General features: G+C 37.9%; 1 protein-coding gene across 6 annotated transcripts in view; it reads right to left on the bottom strand.

Moving 5' to 3' along the window:
* Positions 1–13,097, bottom strand: part of ARID4B (AT-rich interaction domain 4B) — a 146,548-nt gene that overhangs the window by 11,531 nt on the left and 121,920 nt on the right. For all 6 annotated transcript variants that reach the window (XM_034662494.1, XM_034662496.1, XM_034662497.1 and 3 more), the window contains 2 exons: positions 11,804–12,002; positions 1,660–2,874 (listed from right to left, as the gene is read on the bottom strand). In XM_034662494.1, coding sequence (XP_034518385.1) covers positions 1,660–2,874; positions 11,804–12,002 — 1,414 coding nt within the window. The remainder of the gene's footprint in view (positions 1–1,659; positions 2,875–11,803; positions 12,003–13,097) is intronic.

Raw genomic sequence — 13,097 nt, 5'->3', positions numbered from 1 at the left:
ACATGACATGGCTTCCTTGGTCAAAAATGGAACAGGCTATTAACTATTTTGTTTGCAACTTCCTAGATAGTTTTTTAATTACACCCTACTGATAACTCTTCCTAATGCTATTTTAATAAAACAATTTAAGTGAAACATAAAGAAGGTGATTAAGATAATGACTATATTGAAGCACAGTCTTAAAAATAATTGCCAGGTTTCTCCCTAAAACAGTATTAATTCTGAAGCTTTCAGCTGCAAGAAATAAAAAGCTTAATGTAAGCTAATTAGAGGGAAATCCTAAACTTAAATTGTAAAATTTACATTTTTACTTTTAATAATGTGAATTCTCTGGTATGGGTAGACAAATTTCTTAAAACAAGGCCATATGAAATAAGTGCTTAAGAATTTATTTCTAAAGAGAGATCAATTCTAAAAACTATTCTATGCTTTGATTTGATAAAGCAGATGGTCTCTGTTACCACAAATTTGGGAATATTTCTCAAGTTGAATGCTACTTAACCTGGGCAAGATTAAGATTCCAAAGGGCAGTGCTAACTTAGTCTATCAGAAGACAAGCTCTTGTATCTCTTCTTCATGGCACGCATACTGTAGCTGTATGAATGTGGAAACACAGTGAAGATTCCAACTGACTTGCAACTATATCTTTTACTTAATATTTGTTTATTAAAAAGAAATGTTTTAAGTCAAGATTTGTGTGACAATGTTACATCAATTATATCTCAGTAAAGCTGAAAAAAGAAAAAAAAGGAAAAAATATTTCTGTGAGAAAACTTGGAATTAATTCATTTGATCTCTATCACATCTCCTTAAGCTCAGTTAAAAACATAAGGCTAGCATAATAAAAACTGTATGTTATATAAAATACATATCCTATCTTTACAATGGAAAAGTATATTTCAAAGCCAAGTGTCAGTGTATATTATATTCATTTGAGGACACCTGAAGTGGTTTATAAGAAAAATGATGGCAGAAGTATAGCTTTGGCAAAACCAAAAGGCACTAATACTTTTGGGAAGTACTAATTTGAATTTCCACTTTTAACAACTGCACGGAAAATAAAAAAAGTATTACTGTAGGTTATTAACATAAACACTGGTCCTTCAATTTGGAAGCTATGCATCTAAGAAAGCATCAAATTCCTTTACAAACTCACACAAGTTAGTCAGGCTTGAAAATCAGTTTGACACGGTTGTCTGAGGAAAGCAGTGCCTGGACAGTTGGTTGCTCCAAACCCCTACATACAGTATTTGGTTAAGGATGGAGGGGTCTGTCAATAAATCAAAATGTTTGTGAGAAACTGCACATTACAATTGCAAAAACAACGTTACAGAAATATATTTAAGCTGCTCATGCCATTTAGTCAACCAGTGTATAAGGAATTTTCCAAAAGGTTTGGATCTGGGCGTGGGTGCATTTCTAGCATGTGTTCTGGTCCACTATGCAATGTAATAGACAGCTCAAGCAAAGGACATTAAATCCTCAAGCTTTTAAATTCACTCACCATTCATTATTCACATTACCCTTCAAATTTCCATTTTTACCACGTTTACACAAGTACTTCACTTAAAGACCTCTCGTTCTAACAAGAGCGTGTGAAGCCCTTGGAAATACAAGAAGGGAAATCCTACGACGCGGCGCCCTGCACGTCTCGCTCACCTTTGTCCACGTGCTCTGGTTCTGGCTGATTACTACTGCTGGAGCTCACGCTTGCGTCAAAGCCCGCCGGGGAGCTGTTCCCTTCCGACTGGAGGTCTTGGAGCTCCCCTGCGACACTATCCACCTCGATTGTGCTATCCGTTTCGCTCTTGATACTTCGAACCTCCTCTTGGTTTGGAGCCAGAGGTTCTGACACGGTCACAGAAGACTGCTGCCGACCGGCTTCCGTTACAGTGACCGAGGAAGGCGATTCAGGTGTGGTAGGAGGGGTATTGAGCACGGAGTTGCTGCCGCTACTAGGAAATTCTGCTTTTTTGTCACTGACCTCCACTGGCTTTTCCTCAGCAGGTTTACTATCAGCACTGGCTGGAGGCGGTGTTTCGAGCTCCGCACCGGGCGAGCAGCTCTCTTCCTCGGCCACAGTCTGCAGCGACCCCTCCGCCGGCCCCTCTTCTGGGGCAGGATGGGGCGGGGAAGCCGCCGCCTCCGTGTCTGAGTCTGAGAAAAGCTCCTTCAGTGTTTTTTTAGGCCACTGTCCCTGAATGCTTGACCAGACGTCTTTTCGATCTTTAGCTCTGCTGTTCTGAAGTCTTTCGTCAGAGTTATTTAAAAGTTTTATCCTTTTTTCTGCCACCTCTGAAAATCCTGAATAGAAACCAGTTGTCCGTAGAGATTTTCTCTTTTCCTCCAACCCATTATATTTCTTAGTTGGTGTCATCTTTGTTTTTGATTTTTCTTCTTCCTCTTCATCTGAAGAGCTGTTGCTACTGTTTTCTATGCAAAGTGATTCTTTGTTCTTGACTTTATCTTCCTTTTTGCCAGGTGATCCAGTTTTTAAACACTCCTCCGTATTGCAATACCTTCTTTTACCACGTTTTACTTGTGGCTTTGAAGACTTCTCTGTGGTGTCCTTCTTAACATCCTTTCTCTTTTTTGTGATTTCATCATCTTCTTCATAATCAGAATCTTCAGATAATCCTTCCATATCTTTTCTTAGACTTTCTGGAGATTTTGACACTGGTTTGGATATTACCAAATCTGCATGGACTTTGTTTTCTTCTAGCAAAGATGAACTGTTCTGTTCCTCTTTTGAAAGAAGATCAGTTCTGGTGTGGGTCAAATGATCAATCTTAGAGTCTTCTTTGCCATTGTTATCTGTGTCTTGAGCACCTGTTTCATCCTCCTGCTCACTGTCTTCAGCAGAACTTTCAGACGCTAGAAAATAAGAAGAAAAACTCAGATGAGTTGATAATGACACTTGCAAGATCTTCCCTTTGCAAGGCACTTTACATATTAGCCCCTGTGTTTATAGCCCTCTGGGTTGCTAGGTTTTATCCTCATTTTGCGCATGAAAAAATGGAGCTTTGGAGAGGGAAGATACTCAAACAAAGATGGTAATGTTTTATATTGGGACGGCGGCTGTAGTAACACTACTGTATAATTTTGCCAAAACACATCAAATTGTAAGCATAAAAGTTGTGAATTTTGTTGTTTGTAAATCATACCTCAATAAAGCTGATTACGAAAAAGAAACTTCTCAAATTTATGAGTAGAATATAATAGTGCAGTCGGGACACAGTCCCAAGTCCAGGTAATTCTAACTTCAAAGTTTGTATTCTTACGAAATTGTAGGCTTCATTTTCAGTGTAGCAATGATTACTCAAAGATTTGTGAATAATGGATTTCCACGATGTTTTAAAGAATCGACACAATTAACTTAAGTAACTAATACCTTATATAAAAATATTTACAGAATTTATTTCTTAAAAGTTCATTGTAGTAAATTAATTCAATTAAATAAGAAATAATTGCCAGGGGAACTGGGTGGCTCAGTCGGTTGAGTGTTTGACTCTAGGTTTCAGTTCAAGTCATGATCTCATGGGTCCTTGGATGGAGCCCCGTGTTGTTGGGCTTTGCACTCAGCAGGGAGTCTGCTAGAAACTCTCTCCCTTTTCCTCTGCCCCTCCCCACCACTTGCATGTGCTCTCTCAAAATAAATAAATAAATCTTTAAAAACAATAACTGCCTTTGCTATGATTTTAATATAATATTTACTGAGAAAATGCTACATGCCAGATGCTTTGATATGCTTTGTATAGATGGTCTGATTCAGTTTCACAATAACCCTATTAGGGGCATGTTAATATTAACCCCACTTTATACTTTAGGAAACTGGGATTTAGAGAGGTTAGACTACCCCAAAGAGCTAGTAAAAGTCGAGATGAAATCGAAATCTAAGTCATTTGACTCCTGAATTTAGAATCGTAATTACAAAACTATGCACGTTCTTTACCTAAGTTTCCTAAAAGTAAAAAATTGACACAATTACAATAGTTAAAAACGTTTAAACTTTTCTGTATAACAGAATTTTCTTAAACTGATAATCAAAGCAATGCATATATGACGACAAACAAATGGAGACTCACAACAGAAAACCAATAGCTCTTTTTCTTTCTCCCTCAGCCTGCAAAGTCTCAATACTATTTCTTCGGAGAGTATATTAAAAAGACGGTAACAGTAACTATTTGTTCACTTAGGAAGAAGCTTAGCCTGCAATGAGCAATGAGGATGCTTTCTTATTAATACTCCCATCTCCTGCTATATTTTCTATATTAAGCTATCTTTAGTTAATTAAATATACTATTTGTAACGTACATAAACGTGGTTCACTGCAGAAGTAAGCAGCATGCTTGATGAACTTCCTTTCTCATAGATCCGTTTATTTTTCCAAATTTCCAAAAGTCCTTCTTTTCTATGTTATGTCTTCCTTTTGTAAGTCTTTCACATTTTTTTTTCTTTTTTTTTAAAGATTTTATTTATTTATTTGAGATAGATAGAGAGCATAAGCCGGGGGGGGGGCAGAAGAAGAGGGAGAGGGAGAGTGGGGCGCCTGGGTGGTTCAGCCATTAAGCGTCTGCCTTCGGCTCGGGTCATGATCCCAAGGTCCTGGGATGGAGCCCTGCATTGGGCTCCCTGCTAGGTGGGAAGCCTGCTTCTCCCTCTCACACTCCCCTTGCTTGTGTTCCCTGTCTTGCTGTCTCTCTGTCAAATAAATAAATAAAATCTTAAAAAAAGAAAAAAAAAAAAGAGGGAGAGGGAGAAACAGACTCCCTGCCAAGCAGGGAACCCAACATGGGGCTCGATCCCAGGACCCTGAGTTCATGACCCAAGCTGAAGGGAGACGCTCAACCAACTGAGCCACCCAGGTACCCCTTTTCACATTTATTTCAACTGTTCCATACAGTCAAGCACTCCATCCAGTTCCCTTATTCACCAAACCTCTCTGTACTACAGGCCAACTTTCTACTCCATCTAGTTGGTTCCTCTCTGGGTCTACTCTAACAGCCATCATCCTAGGAATTCCCTTCACTTGACAGAGACCCACTGTTAAGTGAATTGCCCATCTTTGCCCTTCTTGGTTTATTACCATATGTGTTGTAGCACATCATCTAGTACTTTCCTGAAAAGGGTACATAGGAGATATTCTTTGCCTACATGTCTAAATACATCCTAACCCTCAAACTTTATTGTTTTATGGATAGTTTAACCAGGTATACAATTCCAAGTTGAAAATTATTTCCCGTCAAAATTTTGAGGGTACTTTGTTTGTAAGTGTTAAAAATACTACTTTCCTTTGTCTTCTCATCCTTAGTGGTGGTTTTTTATTCCTGGTGTTTTTAAATTTCACCATAATGCACCAGGGAATGGCTCCTTCACTAATTTATCAGGTGTTTGATGGGCTCATTCAATATAAAAATTCAATGTGCTGGGGCACCTGGGTGGCACAGTTGGTTAAGTGTCTATCTTCAGCTCAGGCTCAGGTCATAATCCTAGGGATCGAGCCCCACACCTGGCTGACTGCTCATCGGGGAGTCGGCTTCTCCCTTTCTTCCTCTCCCTCACCACCACCCCGACTCTGCCCACTGGTGCTCTCTCTCACACACACACGCTCTCTCTCTCAAATAAATGAATAAAATCTTAAAAAAAGAAAGATTCATGTCTGTCAGTTCTGAAGATTTTTCTTCTTTCACTTACTTGGTAATTTCTCCACCCACCCAAGGATTATTCCAGGATGACCCTAGTAATTAATACGTATGGTGGGGGGGGGAGAGAAGACAGCACTATATATACAGCACTCACTAAGGAGAGAAAGAACATGAGAACGGGGCGCCTGGGTGGGTCAGTCGTTAAGCATCTCCCTTGGCTCAAGGCGTGATCCCAGGGTCCTGGGATCGAGCCCCACATCAGGCTCCTCTGCTGGGAGCCTGCTTCTTCCTCTCCCAGTCCCCCTACCTGTGTTCCCTCTCTCGCTGGCTGTCTCTCTCTCTCTCAAATAAATAAATAAAATCTTTAAAAAAAAACAAAAACAAAAACATGAGAACGAACTCTATATATAATATAGCACTCGCTAGGAAATGAGGTACAAATAAACAAATCAATAATATAGCTGTGGGACAATTCACAAGAAAGCCCTAGCTGAGTTTTTTTCTTGTTCAGTTTTTCAAAATCCAATTGCTTTTTATAGTTACACATAACCAGGCATGCTGTTTCCATGGCTTCTTGATTCCTCAGGCTGACCGATTCTAAAAGTAATGCTAGGGTCTCTCACCCCATTAAAAAAATCAAAGATATAAACATATGAGTATATGCAAACGACAGTGGTGTTGTGGTTACTTGTTAATTTCTTCCCCTCTAATTTCACTATTCCTAGAATGATACTCGATACCACTCATCTTCTAACATTCCATCACTGCTTTCTTATACTTTCTGGAAGTCTTCCTCAACTTCAAACTCTGCTTTATTGAATTTTAATTTCAATTTTTATTTCCAAGTTTTTCTTGTTCTTTGTTGCTTTTTCACTTGTATCCTGTTCTTGTTTTACAGATGCTTATGGGTTCTCTGAGATTAAATATAACCAGAAATAATTAATAGTTTATGTTTGTTACCTTATACCTCTCCTCAATGGTCATTTCTTCTGTTTGTTTTAGTTTCCATCTTTTATGCTAGAGCTTTCCTTGATTATTCACACTGAAGGATGACCTACTAAAACTTGACTGTGTTGGTAGGGTTTATTAACAGATAAGCTTTCCATTTGGTGATTCATCAGCGAACTAGTACTTAGAGGATCTCTAGTACTAAAATGTGGAAGATTATTCTCTAGACACATTCAATTTCTCCACAGAATTTCAACCATCACCCACTTTGTTCTGTCCCCAGCCCATCTCATGCCAAGGGGATAGACTTCTAGCCATCTGAGTTCTAAACTTGTGGGTGGTCTCACATTATTCTCAAAAAAAAGATTTTATTTATTTGCCGGGGGGGGTGGAGGAGTGAGGGGCAGAGGGAAAAGCAGACTCCCAGCCGAGCAGGGAGCCCAACATGAGGTTCTGTCCCAGGACCCTGGGATCATGACCTGAGCTGAAGGCAGACTTGCTTAAACCACTGAGCCACCCAGGTGCCCCTCACACTATTTTTTTATATATACATGTACATATGCATACACATTCATAGCAACAATCACTTTTTAACTGGAAATAATCTGAAATGTCTTGATCTATGGCCAAATCTAAAATAAAATAAAATTTACCATGGAAAAGGGAAAATAAGAAGAAGAGAATATTTGAAATGTTAGAAATATGCCAATGTGATGCTCACTGTTGAATTCTACACAATAGGAAAAATAATGGAAATAACCTAAATATCTTTTTTTTTTTTATCAAGAACTAATTTTTTTTTTTGAAGATTTTATTTATTTGAGTGAGAGAGAGTGAGCATGAGCAGGGGGCCCGATCCCCAGAACCTGGGATCATGACCTGGGCTGAGGCAGTTGTTTAACCAACTGAGCCACCCAGGCACCCTATCAAGAGCTAATTAAATAAATTATGATATAGCTATTCCGTAGTATGGATGTGCTGATACAGAAAGATTTATCAGTTATACTATACCAAGCCCCGACCCAAAAGGTAGGGTTTGTAGTGTCAATGATCCCGTTTATAAAAATATTATATATGTGTGTACATGTATATATGTGTTCTTTGGGGTTATCTATTTGTTATACTAATAAGTAATAACATACTAATATCATATATTAATAACTATATATTACACACACATATCATACATATGGTATATTAACACTATTTCTGAAATAATATAGCAACAAAAATGGGGACAAATAGAACAGCAACAGAATTTGCAAGCCAGAAAGCAGATGAATGAGAGTAAACAGACCCAAGAAAGACAACCCTTTTCTCAAGTCAGCAGTGAATGGGGCTGAGAATAAAACCAGTTTGCCAGAGACTCAGTAATAATTGGCATACCAAGTACCTATGAAAACGAAAACTGGAGGAGGCAGCCTAACATAATGAGCACTGGGTGAACATTATTTGAAAAGTATTTAGGGGTGCCTGGGTGGCTCAGTCAGTTAAGCCTCTCCCTTTGGCTCAGGTCATGATCCCAGGGTCCTGGGATTGAGCCTAACGTTGGGCTCCATGCTCAGTAGGGAGTCTACTTCTCCCTCTCCCTCCACCTCACCCCACCCCCCCGCTTGTGCACGCGACACTCCGAAATAAATAAACAAAATCTTTAAAAAAAAATGAAAGAAAAAGAAAAGTATTCACATTCCTAGGTCCTCACCCCCACTGCAGTTTGCTAAGTGACTACTCTTCTGGAGGTTTATTCTCTGAGGATGGTAAGAAAGGTTCCTGGCCTAGGCAATGCTAAGAACTATTAAAGGCATAGGTACAGCTGTGATGCTGAACTCAGTGGGATCAGTGAACTAAAAATGCTAAGGCACACCTGGGTGGCTCAGTCTGTTAAGTGTCCAGCACTTGATCTTAGCTCAGGTCTTGACCTCAGGGTCACGAGTTTAAACCCTGTGTCAGACTCCATGCTGAATGTGGACTCTTCTTAAAAGAAAAAAAAAAAAAGCTAAGAATTTCCCCTCCTCCCTTTCCCATCCTCAACTGGATCCTAGAGTACGGGAAGCCATTCTATTACCCTCCAGTCAAGACTAGAAGACTCCTCTCTCTAGAATGCAACTAGTCTAAGAAAAAGTCCTAAGTATCTGAGAGTTGTCTCCCCCACAAAATGGCTCACCCAGACAGATTACCCTACAGTGAAACTCAAAGTTGACCTGTCCCAACCATGTGCTCAAGCTTCCTAATCAGGAGAAGACAGCCAAGGAAAAAGTCCTTCATAAGGAAGAGATCAAAACAATAAAGCAGGAAAAAGCAACTGGAAGTAAGTAACCATGCAAAAGAAGAACATTTATAATATTCTTTGGAAAGAGTAAAGACAGAAAGATAAGATGTTGTACCCATCTTAAATGGTAGGAGACAATGCAGAAAATAAACAGCTCTTGAAAATTAAAAGCATTACAGCTGTCACTAAGCATTATAGCAATAAATTAATAGTCAATAAAAGGATCAGAAGATAAAGCTGAGAAAATTTTCTAAGAAATCAGAGAAAAGGGGCACCTGGGTGGCTCAGTCAGTGAAGCGTCTGAGACTCTTGATTCAGCTCAGGTCATGATCACAGGGTCCTGGTATCAAGCCCTACATCAGGCTCCCCACTCAACTGGGAGTCTACTTGTCTCCCTCTCCCTCTGCCCCTCCCCGACTGTGTGCTAGCATATACTCTCTCTCTCAAATAAATACATCTTAAAAAAAAAAAAAAAAAGGAATCAAGGAAGAACATAAAAGAATGAATAATAGCCCCACCCCCAAAAGATAAACATATTAGAATATACTATAGAAAGTACAATATTGATATAATGACTAGTCAAGAAAACACACACACACACACACACACACACACAAACAAGAGAGAATAGTAAGATGCAGAGGAGGAAATAATCAACCAAATAACTCAAGAAAAGAACCTGGAACGGAAAGGCACAAGTTTCTAGAATGAAAAGAGCCTAACAAAAACACAAGACAGTGGATAAAAATACATTCACATAAGGCATAAAAACTGTGAAATTTCAGGACAACAGAAACAAAGATTCAAGATTCCAAAGACAGGGAAAAGAAAATTAAAAATTAAAAAAAAAAAAACCAAAAAACCCCAAGTAATAAAACAAGTCACACAGAAAGAATGAGTAATTTGAAGAGCTCTGGATTTCACAGAAACAACATTAGAAGAAAAAAAAATACAACTGAACAATGCCAATAAAATACTGAAAAACATTCAACCGAGCTAAACCATACACAGAATAGACTTTCTCAGACATACAGTCTCTAAAAACTTACCTTCCTTCTCATTCACTTTGTTCTTAAAAAGTTACTAGAGAATATGTTCCACCACAATGAGAGTATGCTCAAGGAGGGTAAAAAAGACATGAGATGCCAAAACAAAGGAATCCCAAGGAGTACTCTGAAGAGTGATCCCTAGAATGGGATCTCCCCAAGAAAATACCTGCATACCAGATGCAGAAGGAAACTAGTCTATACTAGCAGTGTAGTTTCCAAAGAAGGTAATACGAAGGACTACTTTCACTAAGATGCCTGTTGCCCCCATACAGTCTGAAGGAGTTTAAATAGGTTTAGTTTGTTTTAACAATGTGTTGATGAACTTCCAGCTCTCCCCTCCATATCTTGCCAAGTGTTACCCCGATCAGCTGAATACATCACTTTACCCAGCAGAAACGTTTGGCTCTGACCTGCACCTGAAAGCTAGAGGTGTATTTGATAAGCCTAGAATCAAAAAACACAGAGCAGCTTACTACTCCCACACTCCTGTTCATCATCCACTATAACTACATCAGATTTGCTTTTCTTTTTTTTAACATCAGATTTTCTGCTCATGGTGAGCCTCAGTGTTCCCCAGAACTCCTTTATGACCTTGCCCCACTGAATTTCCTTAGAGATGCTTCTGCAAACTCTCAGAGAAGCTGAATATGAAATAAGAATATGGCCCACAGACTCTACTCAGGTACCATTCTCAGGGAGACATCATCTGAGTGGAAATATCGCCTTTTCTTACACAGCAAGGCTTATGCTTGCTACTCAGTTTTAAAAAAACTAAATGCTCTTTAGAAATACATACTTATGTTTAATATATACACGTGTTTAGCTCTAAAGAAAAGTAAAGAAATAATCACACCAGAATCAGGATATTAGGGTACCTGGGTGGCTCAGTGGGGTAAGCATCTGCCTTAGGCTCAGGGCATGATCCCAGGGTTCTGGGATCGAGCCCCGCATCAGGCTCCCCTCTCAGTGGAGAGTCTGCTCCTCCCTCTCCCTCTACCCCTCCCCTTGCGCGCACATGCGCTCTCTCTCTCACCAACTTGCCCAAATAAAATCTTTAAAAAAAAATTTTTTTTTAAATCAGGATATTAATTACTTCTGGGGCAGAAATGCAAAATTCTTTTAAGTAAATACTGTTTGTTCTTCACTATGGTAGACATACCATGTTCATATTCATATTATTCTTTAAATTATATATATTTTGATATACTGTATATCTGATACATCAGAAAATTATAAAGACTGAACTTAAGAATATTTACAGCATTATAAAATTAGTTCATGTAAATAACCATCTGAATGAAGAGACATAAAACAATTTCTGTCGCATTCTAAATGAGTAAAAATCCAAACTCTTAAGTAATGAGAAATGTAAAATATTTTTATGAAGATATATACTTCATTTAATAGGTCATTTTTCCCCTTTTCCTGACAAATTTATTAAATCCCCTCTCCAGTCTTGTTAATTTTTATTATTTGATAGTTATACTTCATTCTGCCTTAAATGTTAAGCAATAATGCCATCATAAAAGAGATCATAATAGATGTAATCGAAATAAGCGAAGTTTGGTGTTCTTTATAAAAAAATTCAGTATAACTATATAATTTAATATCACATAACACAAACCATGCTTTATGTTGGAATGGAAAAGGACAGTACCTGAAAAACCCACAGTATAGTACTGTACGGTGGTTAACTAAAATTTAACGACACCTTTAGATCTACTAGTAATAGAAATATTTCCAATCCTCAAACAATGGCTGATTTTATTTCACATAACAACAGAAAACAAAATTCTGTTCCAATTAAGAAACAGTGAATTGCCTTTACAGAATCTGATTTATAACAACTAAAAACATATAGTTGCATGCAACAGGATATTGGTTATGTTTACCTTGCAGTCCATTAAGGATGGAAGTAATTTCTATGGATTTAATATGAGCTGTATCAGAGTTTTTGGCATCGGTAAGATCCAGTTTGGATACCATTTCAGGAGATGAATTTGTCTGGAAAGGTGGTTTTGACAAACGCCGAAGTTTACAGTTTTTAGGAGAGTATTTTTCATCTTTGTCTTTTTCTTTGTCTAATTTATTCTAGGTTAAGAAAAAAAAGTATCTCTTGTTAATCATAATTTATCATGAGGCATTTATTAGTAACAATGTTAACACTCATTTTAAATTCAAAGTTGTTTTATATATTATTAATTAATAGGAAAAGAAAGAATATAAGCTGCTCAAAAACAGCCAGAGATATTTTTCCAAAGTTTTTAACAAATACTACAGGATAAACAAAATGTTTTTGTCTACTATTTTAATTTTAATAGTGGAGGTAAATTAGCGATCCCATAAGAAATTAAGACTAACAAACCTCATACTGCTAATAACTGGCATTACAAATTCTTCAAAATTAAATCCCAAAAGGCTTAAATATTCATTTAAACGAAAAACAATTTCAACCTGGTAGTTTCAAAACTTGTAACATTTTCAATATAAAATGTGGGTTTGGGAATGACAAAATTCCAAACATCTTCATTTAGCTGACACCTGGGAATAACTCTAAATAAATGATCTCTTATAAAGTGAAGTCGGGAGGCAATCTTCCTGCCTCATTGATAAATTAACATTTGAGGAAAAAAAACTCTTTACAACTAAGATGAGGAGAGGCTAACTAAAATACTTCCTGGAAACTTTTTTAAATTTGTTTTGAAAATAATTTATAGGAAAAATCATTTCGATAAGCTTCTTAAATGATGATGTAGAGCATGATGGAGCAGTAAACAACTCTGAAACCCTATTACAGAGACATACTACAGAATCTCAGTGACTATTTTCACACTTCTCGCAAAGATGGTATGCCACTATCACCATTCTGGACGCACAGAAGATAATTCGTTACATATTACAGATGCTTTAGGGTAATGGTTCTCCAAGTGTGGTCCCTGGATCCACACCATGAGCATCTTATGGGAATGTGTTAGAAATGCAAACTCCTGGAACAAACCTCAGATCTAGTGAATCAGAAATGCTGGGGATGGGGCCACACCATCAGAGTTCCAACAAGTCCTCCACGTGACTGTGATAGGTGCTCAAGTGCGAGAGCCACCCACTTAAGACATCTGGGCTTAATTCTCAGAATGCACTGAAAAGTCTGATGTGCAAGTAGATGACCACAATCTATCAATAATTAGT

This window comes from Ailuropoda melanoleuca, chromosome 6, assembly GCF_002007445.2.
Source record: "Ailuropoda melanoleuca isolate Jingjing chromosome 6, ASM200744v2, whole genome shotgun sequence".
Taxonomy (NCBI): Eukaryota; Metazoa; Chordata; class Mammalia; order Carnivora; family Ursidae; genus Ailuropoda; species Ailuropoda melanoleuca.
The sequence above is the reverse complement of the archived record's forward strand: the minus strand, read 5'-3'. Positions and strand labels throughout refer to the sequence as shown.